At 37.6% G+C, this 22,689-nt stretch overlaps 1 protein-coding gene across 1 annotated transcript in view; it reads right to left on the bottom strand.

The window, feature by feature from the left end:
- Window positions 1–452: 452 nt before the first annotated feature.
- The window catches only part of LOC121385847 (zinc finger protein 208-like), a 44,848-nt gene continuing 22,611 nt past the window's right edge, over window positions 453–22,689 (bottom strand). The window contains exons 4-8 of the mRNA XM_041516636.1: window positions 9,850–11,141; window positions 9,311–9,417; window positions 1,549–1,864; window positions 1,195–1,401; window positions 453–1,111 (exon numbers count right to left, since the gene is read on the bottom strand). Of these exons, the coding sequence (XP_041372570.1) occupies window positions 648–1,111; window positions 1,195–1,401; window positions 1,549–1,864; window positions 9,311–9,417; window positions 9,850–11,141 (2,386 nt within the window). The 3' untranslated portion in view covers window positions 453–647. The remainder of the gene's footprint in view (window positions 1,112–1,194; window positions 1,402–1,548; window positions 1,865–9,310; window positions 9,418–9,849; window positions 11,142–22,689) is intronic.

The following is a 22,689-nucleotide window of genomic DNA, read 5'->3' as shown; positions in this document are numbered from 1 at the left end:
ATGTGCAAACTATGGAATGTGTTTCGGTGTATTGATAAACAGAACTGAACGTTCTTTACTAGGATGTCTGTGGTCAAAACGTATGTTCGGTTTAGTAGTTGATATTAACATTAATATTTCAGGTTCCCCTACTATTTTTTAAGAGTATATACCCGGTATATATATATATATATATATATATATATATATATATATATATATATATATATATAATACATAAAATACAAATGTCTGCCATGTTAGTTTTACTGGTTGATACAAACTGGCGAGTCCATCATGCTGGTTATTAGGTTATCAGTTACCGAATAAAACAAGTTAACAGTCAAAAGTGATAGTAATATTGTTAAATCAGAACACTAAAGTAATACACAATTATGATATAATGAAGCATTTTTAAAATCTACAATACCTTAAAACCGATACAAGAAAATACGCTCTAACATTATTTATCATCGGCTACTGGAGGTAATTTATTTGTTAATTCTGACATATAGTCTTAAAATACAGTTAATATATGTTTTGAGTCAACTAAGAAAATCAATGAATAAATAATTAAAAGCTGGATTATTGTCTACTTCTTTTTATTCAGTCACAAAATCCTCATGAGAGATGAATACACTTTTTTGTCTAGAGTCATGTCACTCAATCTACGTCTTCAGTTCAGTCCCCCCAGTATGAATCAACATATGTTGTCTTAAGCTGGAACTCCGAGTAAAACATTTTGTGCACACTTCACATTTGAAAGGTTTCTCACCAGTATGAATCAACATATGCTGCTTTAAGCTGGAACTCTGTGCAAAACATTTTGTGCACACTTCACATTTGAAAGGTTTCTCACCAGTATGAATCAACATATGTTGTTTTAAGCTGGATTTATAAGCAAAACATTTTGTGCACACTTCACATTTGAAAGGTTTCTCACCAGTATGAATCAACATATGTTGTCTTAAGCTGGAACTCCGAGTAAAACATTTTGTGCACACTTCACATTTGAAAGGTTTCTCACCAGTATGAATCAACATATGCCGCTTTAATTTGGAACTATATGCAAAACATTTTGGGCACACTTCACATTTGAAAGGTCTTTCACCAGTATGAATCATTATATGTTGTTTTAAGCTGGATTTATAAGCAAAACATTTTGTGCACACTTCACATTTGAAAGTTTTCTCCCCAGTATGAATCAACATATGTTGTTTAAGCTGGAACTCCGTGTAAAACATTTTGTGCACACTTCACATTTGAAAGGTTTCTCACCAGTATGAATCAACATATGCTGCTTTAAGTTGACTCTCTGTGCAAAACATTTTGTGCACACTTCACATTTGAAAGGTGTCTTGCCAGTATGAATCAACATATGTAGGTTTAAGTGGGAAGAACGCTTGAAACATTTTGTGCACACTTCACATTTGAAAGTTTTCTCACAAGTATGAATCAGCTTATGTTCTCTGAATTTGGAACGAGTTGTAAAACATTTCGTGCACACTTCACATTTGAAAGGTTTGTTCCCTTTATGAATCATCATATGGTCTTTTAAGTGGTAACAACGTGTAAAACATTTCGTGCACAATTCACATTTGAAAGGTTTTTCTCCAGTGTGGATCTGCATGTGTCTTTTAATGTTAGGCTTGGCTGAGAAATCCTTTAAGCACATTCCACACGTGAAAGGTCTTTCACCAGAATGAACACGCATGTGTATTTCTAGAAGAGACTTGCCTTTACAACTCTTTGAGCAGACTTCACATTGGAAACACCCTTTATCCCTGAGCGACATTTTGCTTTCCAGATGAAGATCGTCAGCTGACGTTTGCCAGACTAGTCTATTCTGTGCTGAGTAAACATCTGACGTGCCTCCAAAGTTGCACTACTAGTATCTATACAGCTAGCACTGAAATAGAGAATCATCAATAAAACAGAAACTAAGAAGGATACACACTTTGATGGCACATCGTTTGACGCAGTGCGTATTCAGTATGACAGATGCACACAGTTTCCGAAATTAAATTTGGCCAAGTCAAAAGCCTCAGTTCTGGTTTATCAAACAATGTAAGTTAAACTTTACTTAGTCAGAAAAAACAACAACTTAGGTCCATGGTTGTTATAGATGTATTTCCTATTTATAAACTAACGATAAAAATCTATCAATAGAATACAAGTTAAAACTGTTTGACACTATGGTATTACTTATCCTTTTATATGGGTGCGAAATATAGTGCTACGAAAACACGGATTTTATCGAAATTATACACACACATTTTCTGAGACGTTTACTCCCTGTTAAAAAAGACAGTTGTTACACTGCCCTGTACACAACAGTAGTCTACGCGTTGACCCTGATCGGAGGCTGGACTCGGGATAGGCGTGTTCGAAACCATAGTGTTATACGGTCACGTTAAACTACTTAATAATAATAATACGCGTTGCCGATACGACAGTCATAATAAATGACCTCAGCCGATTTGAAATATTTGTTATTACACCTACGACGAGAAAGTGAACTACTTCAAATCGATATTTCATGTGGAATTTTCACCTGAATATATTAAATGACCTTTTATCGGGGGTAGGTGGTGGTGGTGGTGGGGGGGGGATATAAGACATGTTGGTACTTCAGGCCTCTGAGAATTGAGAATCTGCGTGACCCATTTATCGGTTACGCAGAAATAAATCCAGGTAACACATTTCCTTTTTGCGTAACCCGTCATATCCAAGTAAATGATGCTCTAAATTTTTAGCGAAAAAATAAAAAGGGTTACACAAAATTAGATTTGCAATTTTCAGAGCCGTGCACTTAATATTAAAGCAGGGGCATGGTCAGACATAATATACAGGTGTGGCGAATGTAAGTGGGCATTTGTGGAGGAGACCAACTGGTTGAGGGTTTTAATGGGAAAACTGAAAACTAGATGTTATTAAATGCATCTTCCTGCAGTCTACAAGTAAAATTCATAATTACAAATACTGTTAAAGGTTACTATTTTTAAATGCATTTTTTTTTACGATGTAACATTTGTATACAAGTATATTCGTTGAATATATAAACACCACAGTCAGGTACAAAATTATTGGATCAAATGGAATAATTACTTACAACGAACAACTGTATGATCCAATCAAATATCATGAATAAGAGACAGTCGAATTTTTACGAATGACTTTGTATTAAAATGTAGCTGAACTCTGGTTTGGTAGCACATGGCGGGACGTAACCCAGTGGTAAAGTGTTCGCCTCATTAGCCGTCGGTATAGGATCGATCCCCGTCGGTGGGCCCATTGCTCTATTTCTCGTTCCAGCTAATGTACCACGACTGGTGTATCAAAGGTCGTGGTATGTGTTGTCCTGTCTGGCGCATGGTGTATATCAAAGACCCCTTGCTACTAATGGAAATATGTAGCTGGTTTCGTTTTGAAGATTATATGTCAAAACTACCAAATGATTGACACCCAATAGCCAATGATTAATAAATCAATGTGATCTAGTGGTGTCGTTAACCAAAACAAACTACACTGATCTTATATGAGCCATTTTTGACTCAGGACGATTGAACTGCCGTCGTTGCAGTGTATTAATCTAAGATTATGTGTCGAATTTTAAAAGTCCGATTTTGCATTCCGCTCAGTCCGAAGCAGTGTTTCATTTCGGTTATCAGTATAGTTTGTGTATAAAATGAAAAAAACTACAAAAAACAACAAACCACTCGTGCATACATATAATCATACTTTTTTTTAGTATACCCACCTAATGTTAAATCGTTGCTTTGTATTAAAGTTTATAATCGCAAAATACAACAAATTATAATAATAAACTAAATTCACCAAGAGAAAAATAATCGAGTCAACACAAAGTTTCAGTGACAAAGCAAGCGGAAATAGACACACTAATCTGATCCGCTGTTCGGACCATACTCACTGCGGACGGCTATTATCATTGCGGAGCATGGTGTTGGGGATGGGGGACAACTATCCCCTGCTGGTGGAGAAAATTAACTCAATCCGTTAAAAACAATGGAGGCATTCGGACAAAATCAATTGGCCTATAAAACATGTATGTATTTGCATCATTCTGTGACTGTCAAGACATCAGGTCTAGAAAATTTAGTTTTGTTTATCAGCATCTTCAGATATAGTTTGTTTTGTTTAACGACACCACTAGAGAACATTCATTTATTAATAATCGGCTATTGGATGTCAAACATTTGATAATTTTGACTAGAACCTTAAACAGGAAACAGGCTACATTTTTTGTTATTAATAAAGGGATCTTTTATATGCACCATCCCACAAACAAGATAATAGATAGCCCGAGTACGCAATCTGATGAAAATTTGCTTTATTGGTCTACGAGTAGATATAACAGCATTGCATGGACTCCCATGTCCCGGCTGGGATCGATCCCTCTCGGTGGGCCCATTGGGCTATTTCTCGTTCCAGCCAGTACACCACGACTGGTATATCCAAGGCCGTGGTATGTACTACCCTGTCTGTGGGATGGTGCTTATAAAATATCCCTTGATGCTAATCGAAAAGTGTAGCTCATGCAGTGGCGACAGCGAGTTTCCTCTCTCAATATCTTTGTGGTCCTTAACCATATGTCTGACGCCATATAACCATAAATAAATGTGTTGAGTGCGTCGTTAAATAAATGGGCCCACTGACGGGGATCGATCCCAGATCGACCGCGCATCGAGCGAACGCTGTACCACTGGGCTCACTAGCATGATTTTGCAAGTAAGGTTTTGACTGGTCGAATGAAAGGTCAACTGGACATGACCTCCAACGGGGTGCTGTTAGATCCACAGGTAATAGTAATTAACCAGTGGAGCTAATTTTAATTTGATTGTCCAAGTAAGTTGACTGTAAGAGAGGTAGACAGACATTGTAATGAGAGTGTATAACCTTCGAAATATCCGTCAAACTCTCTTACAGTCGGAGTACTTGGGCTAGATAGTAGAAAGCACGGCCTTTGATATACCAGTTGATGTGACGACCGATAATGAAAATCCACAATCAATTGTTTGAGAATATTTTAACTGTAATTGATGTAAAATTGTGTAATCGAAAGTTGATTGGTTGTGCAAACTGATTATAACCGATCACGGGCATAGGAAGGTGCCAAAAAGAGCGGGGTGGGTGGGGGGTTGGGAGGCACACACACAAATATATAAATACCATCGCTGCTGCTAAAAAGTGGGGGATACATGCCCACTACCCCCTGCCGGACCGGACGGGGACTAATAATACATTTGCTACTTGCTCTGCTAAATCGCACAGATAAAATAATAAAACAAATAAACAGAATGCTTTATGGTTTTATTTGGCAAAAAAAACCCTGAAAAATAAAAAGATATTAGAACAAGAATATAAAAATGGTGGCCTTAAAATGTTAAACATTAACAATTGTATGACAGCTTTAAAGTCTACTTGGATAAGGCGACTATATACATCAAACTCTAATTGGGTACATCTGTTTCAAGTAGTTATATACAACTAATATCACAAGCATTTGTATTATATATCATAATTTATCAGCACGAGTTGATAAAAGTATGAAATCGAGGCTTGATATCACCAGAAATGAGGGGGTATTCTTTTTATCATCCATTATCATTCTTTTCATTTGTGACAGTTGTAAACAACGTAATGTGGGTTGAATGTCAGCGGTAGACTCGTTAACTAGCAGAACGGCAGTGGCGTGACGTCACTAATGATAGGTTTAGCGCTGAAACAAACAAAGTGATGTAACAAAACATTGTCTTGTGATTAAACTTTGACCAATCAAGATTATAAGAAGTGAAGTCTCCTGCGGAGATATCGCAAATTATAGTGCCAGCGATATCTCCTACAAAAGCCTTTAATGGATGATATATATACGTATATATATATATATATATATATATATATATATATCCGTATATATATATATATATATACTAATATACCAGTGGTACACATACATACATACATACATATATTTATTACCCCAGTGGTCACTCATAACAGGGAAAATATTTTCCATATTTTCTCAGTGAGAAATATTCTACATTGGTCTAACGAACAATACCATTGGACAATTTGACGCTTACGAACCAATGACTTTGCCGGTACTAAATATGAAGTCATCACGATTTGACAAACACACAAAATGACGTCATGTAGTTTAAAGAGTTTGCGTTTACGGCTCTCTGTTTTTGGTGTTAAATTTATAACAAAATGTAATTTTAATGCAATTCATTATAGATTTTGAAGCAGAATAAAGAGAACTTGTTTTTTTTTAACATTATCTATGAACGTGATTAAATTACAACGTTATAGTAATTCTCAGAACAGTGCGTAAAGTGGTTTACATCGTTTCTATACAGGTTGGCCTTCGTGCATGTGTGTGGAAAATAAAGGTTTTTCGAGAGAAAAAAAAAGCTGAGGTAATAAATAGAATAACAAACTCGATTCCAGTTATTATCAAATTTATGTCCCTCGTGAAATAATTTTCATTTGTCACTCGCTAAAGTTCGTGACAACTGAAAATTATTTCACTCGGGACATAAATTTGATAATAACTGGTAACTCGTTTATTATCATATATATATGAAAAACCCAGGAGTGCTACAAATCGCACTCCTCAAAATGCTTACGAGGGGAGTGGAAATGACACTCCTCAAAATGCAGAGGAGGGAAAAATCGCACCCCTCAAAATAATCAGAATTAGAGGCAAGAGACCGAGAGGAATTGCACCCATTAACATGATTAAGTTTGAGGAGTAATGATTTCTAAATTAAATATCTTAAGAGTTAATGTTTTGTGTTTTCAAAATAAATATCCTAATTTAACTAATATGATAGTTGTTCTCAAAGATGAAGGAATGGGCCATTACAGTCTTTCACAAGAAAAAGAAACACCATGAACACAACATTTATCGATTTCTTATGTATTATATGCATATTATGTTGCATTAAAATTCTGAATCATGATAATCTGTTGACTATTTATGAATAAAGAATTGAAACTGATTTGTTTGTGTTTATTCTGTTTTATTTAAAACAAGTACAATAATTTTAATGTTCATCGCAGAATGATATGATTTCTCCATGGACACAAACCTGTGAACTGAATGTGAATTGGCATTGTAACAACTATGATATTGCTATTAAGAATTCTAACTGTAAAATATCTAATAAAATACTCAGAAAAAATAATATCAGTAGGCCTATTTGTAAATCATTTAAACTAAAAAGAAATTAAAAGTGTAACAACCACATGGCACAGGGTTATCACATTTATCATGATATCATAATATACGTCATGTACCTTCAAATTCTCTACTTGAAAAAGATAATAATAATAATGTCATAACAGAGATAATGTCAACATCTATTGTTTTCTACCCAAATATATCTGACTACAATTTTTATAAATATATATTTTTACAAAAAGGATTAACTTTAATTATCGGTGTACTGTAGTTAACACGTCATTCATTATACTACTAACACGAATCATAGCAACCCATAACAAAACAAAAAAAACAAACAAAAAAAACCCCCAACATAACCACCCTAATGTAAATTTAATTTTAAAATATACGCTTTACACTCGGTAAATTCGAATTACTGACTTGAAATTAAATCGGTGTATTTTTGTTTCAGGGGCCCGTCAACCGATCACATGTACTAGAAACCTAACTCTACCAAGGGCAATGTCCTTTTCTTTAAATCACGTGGCAGTATCGTGAAACAGAAAATAGAAATGTCTACGAGTACATCGCTATGTTATTAACGAAAACAAAACCTGCTTTACTAAATTACTTTTTTGTTAGTGTACGCGTTTACTGTGATATCAACATGTATAAACATTATACATTATACATTAATCATTATAAATATTGGACAACGCACCTATTATTTTTCCTGTACGTGATCAAAACGACGACAGTATAAATACATTTCGCGATCATTACCTGCATTGTACGAAATTAAACAAACAAAACCGACGAGATCTTAATAATAAGTGAACTCCTAGCTGATTGGCTCAGTGTAAAGATAACCAACCAATCGTCTTTCAATATGTTAAAAGTATTCTAGGAAGTTCTTTATGAACAGAATGGAAAGATTTGTGGCGTTGTGGATTGCATTCAATAAACAATTAAAATGGCGGAGTTAAAAAAACAAAAATCACAAGCGTGATTTGTTCAATTTAGGGGCACATTATTTCGCGCCCATCAGATTGAGTTGACGGGGGTTCACGGGCGTGATAGCGTTCGCGCCCGTCAAAAAAGAAGGTCTGTATATATATATATATATATATATATATATATATATATATATATATATATATATATATATATATATATATATATATATATATATAATACAAATGCTTGTGATATTAGTTGTACTGGTTGATACAAACTGGTGAGTGGATCATTTTGATTATTAGGTTATCAATTACCTAAACAAATAAGCTAACAGTCAAAAGTGATAGTAATATTGTTAAATCAGAACTCAAAAGTAATACACAATTATTATACAATGAAGCAACTTTTAAATCTACAATACCTTAAAACTGTTACAAGAAAATACACACTCATACACTCTAACATTATTTATCATCCGCTACTGGAGGTCAATCATTTGCTAATTCTGGCATAAAGTCTTACTATACAGTTAATATATATTTCTAGTCAACTAAGAAAATGAACAAATAAATAATTAAAGGCTGGATTACTACTTGTCTACTTCTTTCTCTTCAGTCACTAAATCCTCATCAGAGATGGATACACACTTGTTTTGTCTAGAAACATGTCACTCAATCTACATCTTCAGTTCAGTTCTTCCATGTATGAATCAACATATGTCGTCTTAAGCTGGAACTCTATATAAAACATGTTGTACACATCTTCACATTTCAAAGGTTTCTCACTGGTATGAATCAACATATGTTGGTTTAAGCTGAAACTCCGTGCAAAACATTTTATGCATACTTCACATTTGAAAGGTTTCTCCCCAGTATGAATCGACATATGCTTCTTTAAGCTGGAACTCTGTGCAAAACATTTTGTGCACACTTCACATTTGAAAGGTTTGTCACCGGTATGAATCAACATATGCTTTTTTAAGTTGGAACTATGTGAAAAACATTTGGAACAGACCTCATATCTGAAAGGTGTCTTGCCTGTATGAATCAACGTATGCAGGTTTAAGTGGGAACAGCACTTAAAACATTTTGTGCACACTTCACATTTGAAAGGTTTCTCACCAGTATGAATCAACATATGTTGTTTTAAGCTGAAACTCTGTCCAAAACATTTTGTGCATACTTCACATTTGAAAAGTTTCTCCACATTACGAATCAACATATGCTGCTTTAAGCTGGAACTCTGTATAAAACATTTGGAACAGATTTCACATTTGAAAGGTGGCTTGCCTGTATGAATCAACATATGTAAGTTTAAGTGGGAATAACACTTAAAACATTTCCTGTACACTTCACATTTGAAAGGTCTGTTGCCATTATGAATCATCTTATTTTGTTTTAAATGGAACAAAGCACAAAACATTTTTTGCACACTTCAGATTTGAAAGATTTTTCTCCAGTGTGGACCTGCATGTGTATTTTAATGTTTTAAAACACTTTTTTGTCCAGAATCATGTCACTCAATCTACATCTTCAGTTCAGCCCCCACCCCCTCTCTGTATAAATCAACATATGTTGTTTAAAGCTGGAACTCTGTGCAAAACATGTTGTGCACACTTCACATTTGAAAGGTTTCTTCCCAGTATGAATCGACATATGCTGCTTTAAGCTAAAACTCTATGCAAAACATTTTGGACACTTAACATTTGAAAGGTGTCTAACCAGTATGAATCAACATATGATGTGTTAAGCTGGAACTCTGAGTAAAACATTTTGTGCACACTTTACATTTATAAGGTTTCTCCCCAGTATGAATGAGCATATGTTGTCTTAAGCTGGAACTGTGTGCAAAACATTGTGGGCACACTTCACATTTGAAAGGTTTCTTGCCAGTATGAATAAACATATGTTGTTTTAAGCTGAAACTATGTGCAAAACATTTTGTGCATACTTCACATTTGAAAGGTTTCTCCCCAGTATGAATCAACATATGCTGCTTTAAGTTGGAACTCTGTGTAAAACATTTTGTGCACACTTCACATCTGAAAGGTTTCTCGCCAGTATGAATCAACATATGGTTCTTTAAGTTGGAACTATGTGAAAACCATTTGGGACAGACCTCACATCTGTAAGGTGTCTTGCCTGTATGAATCAACATATGTAGGTTTAAATGGGAACAACACTTGAAACATTTTGTGCACACTTCACATTTGAAAGGTTTCTCCCCAGTATGCATCAACATATGCTGCTTTAAACGGGAACTCCATGTAAAACATTTTGTGCACACTTCACATTTGAAAGCTTTATCGCCAGTATGAATTAACATATGCGTCTTTAAATTAGAACTCTGTGAAAAACATTTGGAACAGACTTCACATTTGAAAGGTGTCTTGCCTGTATGAATCAACATATGTAGGTTTAAGTGAGAACGACGGTTAAAACATTTCATACACACTTCACATTTGAAAGGTTTGTTGCCTTTATGAATCATCATATGTTGTTTTAAATCGTAACAACGCATAAAACATTTTGTGCACACTTCACATTTGAAAGGTTTGCTGCCTTTATGAATCATCATATGTTGTTTTAAATGGCAATAACGCATAAAACATTTCGTGCACACTTCACATTTGAATGGCCTCTCAACAGTATGAATCAGCGTGTGTACATTCAAGTGTAAACTCTTCGTAAAACATTTCTTGCACACTTCACATTTGAAAGGTTTTTCTCCAGTGTGAATCTGCATGTGTCTTTTAATGTTACCCTTGGTTGAGAAATCCTTTAAGCACATTCCACACCTGAAAGGTCTTTCACCAGTATGAACACGCATGTGTATTTCTAGAAGAGACTTGGCTTTACAACTCTTTGAGCAGACTTCACATTGGAAACGTCGTTTATCCCTGAGCGACATGTTGGTTTCCAGATGCAGGTCTTCAGCTGATGACGTTTGCCAGTGCTCCGTAAACAGCTGACGTGCCTTGAAAGTTGCAGTACTAATATCTATACAGCTAGCACTGAAATAGAAAATCACCAATGAATCGATGAAACAAACTAAGAAGGACACACTTTGGTGGCACATCGTTTGACGCCATGCACATTCAGTATGACAGGTGCACACGCGTTGATGACAGTGTTTATATCATGCGGCGTTGGTGCCAGTTTTCAAATCCTGCACAATCAGTGTCTGCGTCACGACTAGTAATGATGGGCATGTGTGTGTGTGTGGTAAAAATGATATCTGTAATTTGTGTTTTTTTATATGATGGAATTAAATAATGTAAATGAATGAAGGAATGAATGTTTAACGACACCCCAGCACGAAAAATACATCGGCTATTGGGTGTCAAACTATGGTAATGCAAACAAATAAGGTGATGATCAACATCAACACAAAAATTCCAGATACAAATAAAAACAGTGTGAAGAACTGTGCAAAAATACAAATATCACAGATAGATACTGACTTTTACTCAAAACTTCATTTTGTGCTGCATTGTCCATTCTCAAAGAGAATGTTACACCCCTGCACCACGGTGAGGTTACAGCACACGCAGGGGTAAATAATGTAAATATGCTGGAAGTGTTGGTTTCAATAGTACTTTAAAACAATTGTATTAAATAATTATGAAACGTTAAACGTGGAAACAAGCATATAAACAAAATTACAAATCAAATTACCTAACACAATTGCCGATCTTTAATGACTTGGCTAAGTCAAAAACTTCAGTTGTTGTTTATCAAACAACGTAAGTTAAACTTTACTAAGTCAGAAAAAACAACAACTTACGTCCATGGTCGTTAAAGATGTATTTCCAATTTATAAACATCTTATTAAAAACAAATTCAACACAAGAAAAAATAATTAACACAAGGAACAAAAGCAAAGTATTTCGTTCTATCTAAAGGTAACGATAAAAATCTATCAAGTTGAAACTGTTTGACACTGTGGTATTACCTATCCTTTTATATGGGTGCTAAATATGGGGCTACGAAAACACGGATTTTATCTAAATTATACACACATTTCCTGAGACGTTTACTCCCTGTTAAAAAAGACACACCGACAAGCAACAAAAGCAAAGTATTTCGTTCTATCTAAAGCTAACGATAAAAATCTATCAATAGAATACAAGTTAAAACTGTTTGACACTATGGTATTACCTATCCTTTTATATGGGTGCGAAATATGGGGCTACGAAAACACGGATTTTATCGACGTTTACTCTCTGTTAAAAAAAGACACCGACTTTCATGTTATATGGAGAACTAGGACTACCTCACAATTGAAATAGCAAATAACACCCCTATGCACACATGTAGCTCTAGTGATATTGGCGATGGATATCATTATTTATTCTCTTGCGTCTTCTTTAAGGAACCCCGAAAATGTTTCCAAAAACAATATTTTTATATAGTACCCTAAAATTTAAAGAATTATTTACCGGTAATAAAATAGGTGTCCTAAGAAAACTCGGTAAATTAATTAAAATAATTAATGATAAATTAAGAAGAACATAGATAAATCTGTGTCAATATATACCACACCACTCGAAGCATTATATTGTATTGTATTATTGTATGCTCTTCAAAAAAAGAAACGCAAAAGGGTACAAATGCAAACCATGTCACCACTGCACGTGCGTTGTCTGCACGTGCAACATGAACACCGACAGTATAAAAGTGCAGGGTGTTCGCTTGCCTGGCCTCTGTATCTGGCCGACAGTTGACAATCCAGGACATGCCACGTCTCAGTGAACCGCAGAGAAACAATGCCATCGGCCGACTAGACGCAGGCGAATCCAGAACGGCCGTTGCCAGGGCATTCCATGTGTCCCCAAGCACCATCTCCAGACTGTGGGACCGTTACCAGCAACATGGATCAACACGTGACCTCCCTAGATCCGGTCGACCACGGGTCACTACCCCCGGGCAGGACCGCTACATCCGGGTAAGCCACCTTCGGGAACGATTGACTACTGCCATCTCCACAGCCGCAGCAATACCAGGTTTGCGCAGGATATCCGACCAGACCGTACGGAACCGCCTACGTGAGGTAGGAATTCGTGCCAGACGTCCAGTTCGAGGTGTCATCTTAACACCACAACACCGTCGACTCCGACTGCAGTGGTGCCAGATTCATCGACAATGGCCTCAACTGCGATGGAGACAGGTGTGGTTCAGTGACGAGTCCCGATTTCTGCTCCGACGTCATGATGGAAGATGTCGCGTGTATAGGCGTCGTGGTGAACGTTATGCGGCAAACTGCGTGCAGGAAGTGGACAGATTCGGCGGGGGTAGTGTCATGGTGTGGGCAGCCATCTCACACACTGGCAGAACTGACCTGGTCCACGTGCAGGGCAACCTGAATGCACAGGGCTACATTGACCAGATCCTCCGGCCACACATCGTTCCAGTTATGGCCAACGCCAACGCGGTGTTCCAACATGACAACGCCAGGCCTCACACAGCACGTCTCACAACGGCTTTCCTACAGAACAACAACATTAATGTCCTTCCTTGGCCATCGACATCACCGGATTTGAACCCAATTGAGCATCTATGGGACGAGTTGGACCGACGCCTCCGACAGCGACAACCACAGCCCCAGACCCTGCCCGAGCTGGCAGCAGCCTTGCAGGCCGAGTGGGCCACCATCCCCGGGGACGTCATCCGTACTCTGGTTGCTTCAATGGGCAGGCGGTGCCAGGCAGTTGTCAACACACGCGGAGGACACACCCGGTATTGACTCCAGATGACCTTGACCTTGGTGGTGTGTCCTATCACTTACTCACAATGGACTAGAGTGAATTGTGAACAATCCTGCAACATTTGGTAATTATCGGACTCACCATTCAATAATTAAATCAATTCTCCAAATGTTACGACAATGTGGTTTTGCGTTTCTTCTTTTGAAGAGTATATATATGCATTTCTATATTATATACTTATAAGATTTATTGTTTAATAGTCTCCTGTAAACCCCGTCCTATCTTGTGACGTAAAACATTGGTTCATGTTTCCCCATATGCCAGGCTAACGGCCTGGGTGTAATAAAGTTCTGTTCTGTCGTCAAAGATATATTTCCTATTTATAAACATCTTATTAGAAAAGGAGAAATATATATATATTTTATTTTTATTTTACCAACACATTTTGTTACTTTGATTATTTTAAAAATTAAAAATGCTTTGAGTAACTATTTTTTTTCTTCTAAGCAATATATATTTTTCGTGAGGTATGTTTGTAAACAGACTCAAACGTCAATTCAATTAATTAAACAATTGTCAAAACGAATCTTGCTTCAGAAAATATCTATTTAAAAATATTCGACAACAATTTAATTGAATTAAAAAAAAAAACACCACCCAAAACAACAACCTTGAATTAATGCATAAAAGACGCCCCTTTGTCATCATATAGTGGCTAGATCAAAGTGCTTTATTTCCTTTTTTAGAACCTATCGACACAATTTGCATCCCACGGCTGTGGGATGGTGCATACAAAAGATTCCTGGCTACTAAAGAAAAAATGTAGATCGTTTCCTTTCTAACACTATATGTCAGAATTATCAAATAAATGTTTGACATCCAATAGCCGTTGATTAATAAATGTGTGCTCTAGTGGTGTCGATAAACAAAGCAGACTTTTACACAATGTGTATGTTGAACAGCCACCTATAATTGACACACTGCCCTGTACACAACAGTAGTCTACAAATTGCCCCTGTCCCGAGTCAGACCCTCGATCCTATCGGAGACCGGACTCAGGATAGGCGTGTTCGAAACCATAGTGGAATATGGTCACATTGAACTACTTTAATAAAAAATAATACGCGTTGCTGATACGGCAGTCATAATAAATGGCCTCAGCTGATTTGAAATATTTGTTATTACACCTAAAGACGAGAAGGTGAACTACTTCACTTCGATATTTCATGAGGAATGTTCACATGTATATGATATCAAATGATCTTATATCACGGATGGGGGAGGTATAAATCCAGGTAACCCATTTCCTTTTTGCGTAACGCGTCATATCCATATAAATGATGCTCCAAATTTTGCGCGAAAAAAAAAAAGGTACACAAAATTAGATTTGCGCGAGCAACGCGCGAACGAAACGATCGTTCTCGCAATTTTCAGAGCCGTGCACTTAATATTAAAGCATAGGCATGGTCAGACATAATATGCAGGCGTGACGAAGAAAAGTGAACATTTGTGTAGGGGACCGACTGGTTGAGATTTTTTTTATGGGAAAATTTAAAACTAGATGTTTTTAAATGCATTTTCCTGCAGTCTACCAGTTAAATTCATAATTACAAATACTGTTAAATGCTACTGTTTTTAAATGCATTTTTTTTCAGGATGCAACATTTGTATACGTTGAATATATAAACACCAGAGTCAGATACCAAATTTTAAGATGAAATGAAATAATTACTTACAATGCACGACTGGTATATCAAAGGTCGTGGTATGTGTTGTCCTGTCTGTCGCATGGCGTATATCAAAGATCCCTTGCTACTAATGGAAATATGTAGCTGGTTTCGTCTTGAAGACTATGTCAAAACTACAAATGTTGGACACCCAATAGCCGATGATTAATAAATAAATAAATCAATGTGATCTAGTGGTGTCGTTAACGAAAACAAACTAAACTGGTCTTATAGCAGCCATGTTTAACTCGGGACGATAGAACTGCCGTCGTTACAGTGTATTAATCTAAGATTATGTGTTGATTTTTAAAAGTCCGATATTGTATTCCGCTCAGTCCGAAGCAGTGTTTCATTTCGGTTTATCAGTATAGTTTGTAAATAAAATGGAAAAACAAAACAAAACCAACACTCGTGCATACATATTATCTTCTTTTTTTTTAGTATACCCACCTGATGTTAAATCGTTGCTTTGTATTAAAGTTTATAATGCAAAATACAACAAATTAAGCTAATAAACTAAATTCACCAAGAGAAAAATAATCGAGTCAACACAAAGTTTCAATGACAAACCAAGCGGAAATAGACACACTAATCTGACCCGCTGTTCGGACCATACTCAATGCGGACGGCTATTATTATTGCGGGGTGGGTGGGGGTGGGGGTGGGGGATGGGGAACAACTATCCCCTGCTGGTGGAGAAAATTAACTCAATCCATTAAAAACAAATGGAGGCATTAGGACAAAATCAATTGACCTATAGAACATGTATTTTCATCATTCTGTGACTGTCAAGACATCAGGTCTAGAAAATTTAGTTTTGTGTTTATCAGCATCTTCAGATATAGTTTGTTTTGTTTAATGACACCACTAGAGAACATTCATTTATTAATAATCGGCTATTGGATGTCAAACATTTGATAATTTTGACTATAACCGTAGACAGGAAACAGACTACAATTTTTCTTATTAACACTAAGGGATCTTTTATATGCACCACGTTTTTTTTTTTTTTCGTCTTGAAACGAATTTTATATTGAAATTAGTTTCCGGCATACTTCGTAATTCACCCGAATCATTTCATATACCCTCGGCATAATCCCGAATGTTTTCAAATTGTTTTCAAATCGAGCGACTTCCAAGCTAACTTGCGATGAGGACAGACGTCTCGCCATGTACTCTCGAGTTACACACCCCCCCCCCCCCCCCACCTGGGGGGGGGGAGACTCTTACTGAATTACGGGAAGCTACTTGAAGATCGCGTCACTTACACCGGGTCACGGGCTTCCGTGACTTTGGTGTACGGCGACGCGATCGTACAGAAGAAGAGGAGGAGATGGAGAAAGAGGAAAAGCGCGCCAGGAACGGCACGGGGGGGGGGGGGGGGGGGGGGGGCAAAACTGGTGGCGGTCCCTTCTGCGATGCCGCCCCAAGCCCAGCCTGAGTCGAGGAAACCTGCTACGCCGGAACCGTCGACCACCGAGAGGGACAGACTCAACACCGCGGTGTGTGAGACGCCCCGTAAAGGCCCTCCATCGCCGACCACTACGTGGCCCAGACAGAACTGGCCGGTATCCCCGGTACTGCCAGTCGTCAAGCCACCGGCCCGATCAGCTGCCGTTGGAAAGAGGAAGGCCGTCGCTCAGCCGAGCGACCAACCTAACAAGGCCCGGCCTCCACCTTCACAACCACCGTCCCCCTCCGACTCGGAAGCCGTCTGGAAAGTTCAGATCGGGAAAATCAGGTCCGGCTTCCTGAAGTTCGTGCAGGGGGACACCTCGTATCCGGCATCACTGATGGGCGGACTAGTGAAACCAGAACTGAAACAACTGCCTGATGGAAGCGCTTACGAGCTACACACCATCAAATCTACAGCCGGCAAGACGGGGTTGGTACTAACTCAGCGCCGAGAAGGAGTCTACCGACAAGCGGTCCTGGTTAGAGAGATGGATAGCCACACCATCCACAGGATCGTCAAGGCCCTTTTCGGCAACGACTACCGGAGTGTCATAACCATCCTCGCCGACCAGAGATGGAAGCACTTCATCCCCTGCTTTGCCGGCTCTCCGCTCATCGGTTCGCCGTAGACCAACCTCCAACGGCCTTAACGAGGCCACTCACGTGGACATATATATCGGACTTTAAACATTTAGAGTTTCGTTCAAAATTTTATGTCGAAATTACTTCTCTGTTTTTTTTATATTATTAAATAGTCCGATCCTCTCTTCTTTCTCTTCTTTATTTTTGGACTGTCCTTCTAAAATGCTCCAAATTATATAAATATTCGGCCGAGCAGTCAATTCTTTTTATTTTTGGCTTGTAATTTTTTAATTTTTTTATTCTATTAACTTTTTACTAATTGCTATTTTCAAAATTCTGCCATTTTCAACACTACCCCCCCCCCCCCCCCCCCCCACACACACACACACACACACACACACACACACACATCCCGACTCCGGCCACCGATCTTATCGGAGGTCGGACTCGGGATGGGCGTGTTCGAAACCCTAGTGGTATATGGGCACGTTAAACTAGTTATCATCATCAAATCGAGCGAGCGCTGTACCACTGGGCTCACTGGCATGATTTTGCAAGTAAGGTTTTGATCGGTCTAATGAAAGATCAACTGGATATGGGCTCCAACGGGGTGCTGTTAGATCCACAGGTAATAGTAATTAACCAGTGGAGCTAATTTTAATTAGATTGCCCGAGTAAGCTGACTGTATGAGCCAGACGAGAGCGTATAACCTTCGAAATATCCGTCAAGCTCTCGTACAGTCGGAGTACTTGGGCTAGATAGTAGATAACACGGCCTTTGATATGCCAGTTGTTGTGACGACCGATAATGAAAATCCACAATCGATTGTTTTAGAATATTTTAACTGTAATAGAAATGATCTAAAATTGTTTGGGATTGGCGTTTGTGTTCATGTATACATAAAGAAACAATGATACTACATAGTTATTAACGGTACATTGTTAATACGCCCAGATGACACGACAACAGGTGCACGCTGCTTATAACTCATATCATTCTGATGTTCATAAAATTCTAACCGATTGTGTAATCGAAAGTTGAAAGTTGATCGGTTGTGCAAACTGATTATAACCGATCGCGGGCGCAGAAAGGTGCCAAAAAGAGCGGGGTGGGGGATGGGTGGGAGGCACACACACAAATATATAAATACATGTATATAAAAACCATCGCTGCTGCTATAAAATCGGGGTACATGCCCACTACCCCGTGACACCCCCCCCCCCCCCCCCCCCCCCCGCGCTTCCTTCGCCAGTGCTGACGATCGATGATGAAATTCCAACCGATATGTGTCGCTGTCTCCGTACTTAATCAGCTTTGGGGACCGGCCTCGGTGGCGTCGTGGCAGGCCATCGGTCTACAGGCTGGTAGGTACTGGGTTCGGATCCCAGTCGAGGCATAGAATTTTTAATCCAGATACCAACTCCAAACCCCGAGTGAGTGCTCCGCGAGGCTCAATGGGTAGGTGTAAACCACTTGCACCGACCAGTGATCCATAACTGGTTCAACAAAGGCCATGGTTTGTGCTATCCTGCCTGTGGGAAGCGCAAATAAAAGATCCCTTGCTGCCTGTCGTAAAAGAGTAGCCTATGTGGCGACAGCGGGTTTCCTCTAAAAAAATCTGTGTGGTCCTTAACCATATGTCTGACGCCATATAACCGTAAATAAAATGTGTTGAGTGCGTCGTTAAATAAAACACTTCTTTCTTTCTTTTTAATCAGCTTTGGATCTTTTATCAAATACCATGGTATGTATTGGCAGGCCCATTGGAGCGTGTTTTGAAGTGTGGTGGTGGTGGTGGGGGGGGGGGGGGGGGACAATGGTCAAGGCCGTTAATAGGTAAGGCAAGAAATACCTTCCCCGAGTGCCCGAGACATCTATGAAGAACAGTGTGTTTGTGTGTGTGTGTGGGGGGGGGGGGGGACAATGGTCAAGGCCGTTAATAGGTAAGGCAAGAAATGCCTTTCCCGAGTGCCCAAGACATCTATGAAGAATAGAGTTACAAAAAAATCCTCTACATTTTCCCATTAATTGCAAGGGATCGTTTCCCGCTCAGGACCAGTTGACAAAAACACTATGCCCAGTAAAGTGAAAGGGGTTGGTGAATTACACAACTGTATATGGAGAATAGGGGTACAAAAATAAGATGTTTGCCTTACGTGATTTCTCTTTGATGAGGTCACACTGGCTAAAACAATTCGTACAATACAATTTTGCGAGTATGATTGTGATTATTATTCAGTATTGTAATGTATTTGTTTGTTTACGTATATCAACGTTTTCTGAAGCGATTTTGGCCTTCGTGTTATTTATTCATACTCAAGAACTATTTTTCTGGTCATGTAGCCTAACCAGTATCTTTATTTTATTTCATGTAAATAATAATAAATAAATAAATAAAACAAATTAAGCATTAAATAAAAGAAGAAAGAGGAACTGTTACAGGGATCCATTTTCTTAAACTAGAAGATCGAAAATCATTGCTTCGAAAATGTGTTTGAATTTTTAGTAGGTTACAAACCAAATGTGAAATATATAGCGCCGGGGCTGCGGATCGGGGGCGCGCGCGCGTGTGTGTGTGTGTGTGTGTGTGTGTCGTGTCGCGTGTAAGAGTCTACACATCTGAATTTTGTTTGTTGGTGAAATTGTCAAAATAAGTCTTAGTACACATATAGAATAAATGGTCAAATTGACACGTGTCCCCTTGCCCCCGTTACCTTCGTAAGACAATGGCATACGCAGATGGATGTCAGTGTATGGGGGTATCTACATGATAATACCTGTCTATCAGGGTATGTTTGTTGGTGATACTATTTTGTATTAGATTCATTTGATGTTGCCTATCTGTGTGTGTAGTTAGTTCTACTACTTTGAGTTCTGGAAAGATGTGATGGGGACAACTGATGTTTAATCTTAGCTGCCACATTTGTTATTTTGTTTTTAATACATTTAGTTACACACTCTTGAATAGTTAGAAAAAAGTTATAACCAAATTTATCAGAATCCAAAAATATAATATACGACTATATATTTAGTTTTAATACTTGTTTGCGGGTAATTGATTAACAATTTAACTACAAGAGTAATATACAAAAACTGTATTAGTTACACAAATTACACGGTATAGTCAATATAATATATTAGGAATAAAAATTGTATTATGCTCGTCAGAGGCTCGCATAATACGTTATTTTTATTCTTGATATGATATTGACGATACCGAAACACACGAGGGTAATAATCTCTTTATCATATAATATCAAGCTTAATATAACGTCATTACTAGATATTCAAATAACTAAAGAATATGTAGCGCGGTGTATTTTTGAATAGAAATGATGTCAAACTCGAATGACTTCATTTTGGATGTCCTTACTTCAAAATAAACTTGGGCTTAACGCGTTTTTATTTTGTTTTTTGAACGCTGGACAGCTATCAGTGTAAAATTATTATTGAAATGTTTTTATTTGATGACTTTGAATGCATACGTCAATTATGGAGTGTCACCCAAGTACGTTTGCTTAAATGTCAATAAATCTAGTGCCGTGACTTTGATTAGTTTACATCTACTTTGGAAAGTTATCAAATTCTTAAAGTATGTGATTTGAAAAATATCACATACTTTGATGCACTGAAAATGAAAAATTGTATATGATATATATATATTTATAATGTAAATGCACCTGTAATAAGCGGTCACCTGTCTAACACAGCCAGCGGCCACCTAAATCGGATCCCAAATCGCTAAAATACCTGTATTAAGCGGTCATAGTAAAGTTTTACTATTATAGAAAAGGGATATTTTAACAACAGCGATTAAGGTGCCTCAGATAACCGATCTTCACACCTTCAGGAATACTAGTACACATTCAGTCCCGACATCTACCATGTATCAGTTAAGAAAGTATGTCTCTGGAATGCATCTGATTGCCTCTGGGCAGGCTACGCTTGACATTTGTAGATTCCCGTACTATGATAATACACTGCATGAAGAAGGAATTAAACAATTAAATGGAAAAAGAAACAAACTTGTAGAGAACGGTTAATTTAATACATTCCATTTGCATTATTTCTGAAGAAGACGACATGTCAAAAGATAATTTATAGTCAACTGTAGCACACATCCGTTGATTAGCAGTACAGACGGTAAAACAAGAAACAACAACAAATGTTTTAAAGACTATATATGTGGCAACCTGTACTCAGCGGCCACTGTCTTAAGCGGCCACTTTTATCTACTCCCTTGTGTGACCGCTTAAGACAGGTTTATATATATATCTATATATCCATCTATCTATCTCTATATATCTATATATATATATATCTATGTATGTGTATATATATATATATATATATATATATATATATATATATATATATATATATATATATATATATATATCGAGGGATTAGTGCCAGAACCACTTATCTCCTTCCCACTTCAATCTGAGAAAACTGCACTGAAAACTTTGGAATGAACTTAAAAATCGGAAACTTAACTTTTGCTAAACATTTTGCTTTTAGATGCTAGCAGTTATTTTTTTTAGTATAAAACTTAAAAGTTTTGTCTGCTAATAATAATAGATCATGGTGTAATTAGATGAAGAAATATTTAATTTATTCTGGCGCCTGGAATTTGAATACAATCAGCTCCAACAAGCATGCCAGAGCAAGCTATTTTATAAACAGTGTTTCTTACAGCCCAGCATGTGACAAATTGTGTGAATCTCAAGTGAAGAATAATGTTATCTTGCAGTGAGTCCACATGGCATACTGTAAACGTTCAATTTCGCAGCAGCTCTGAAACACCTAATTGGGCCTGTGTTGTTAATACTTTGAAAATGTACTGGAGGCAGGAAGTAATTGTAAACAATAACAAATTATCTCTGGATGGCAGACACTGGCAAGGGTCATGGGTGTTTCCAGCTGTGTGCACAGTAACCTTATCCTACACTGAGATGGTGAATCAGGTTCCCTGGTATTGTAGCAGGTTGCTAGAAGCACTTAAAAACTTTAGAAAAACAATTTGTTAAGCAAAGCAAATCCTAAAAACATTAATTATTACATGAAATGTAAGCTATCATACCAGTTT

Source organism: Gigantopelta aegis, chromosome 12, assembly GCF_016097555.1.
Source record: "Gigantopelta aegis isolate Gae_Host chromosome 12, Gae_host_genome, whole genome shotgun sequence".
In the NCBI taxonomy this organism is placed as follows: Eukaryota; Metazoa; Mollusca; class Gastropoda; order Neomphalida; family Peltospiridae; genus Gigantopelta; species Gigantopelta aegis.
Note: the sequence above shows the minus strand (reverse complement) of the source record. Positions and strands in the feature narration are given on the sequence as shown.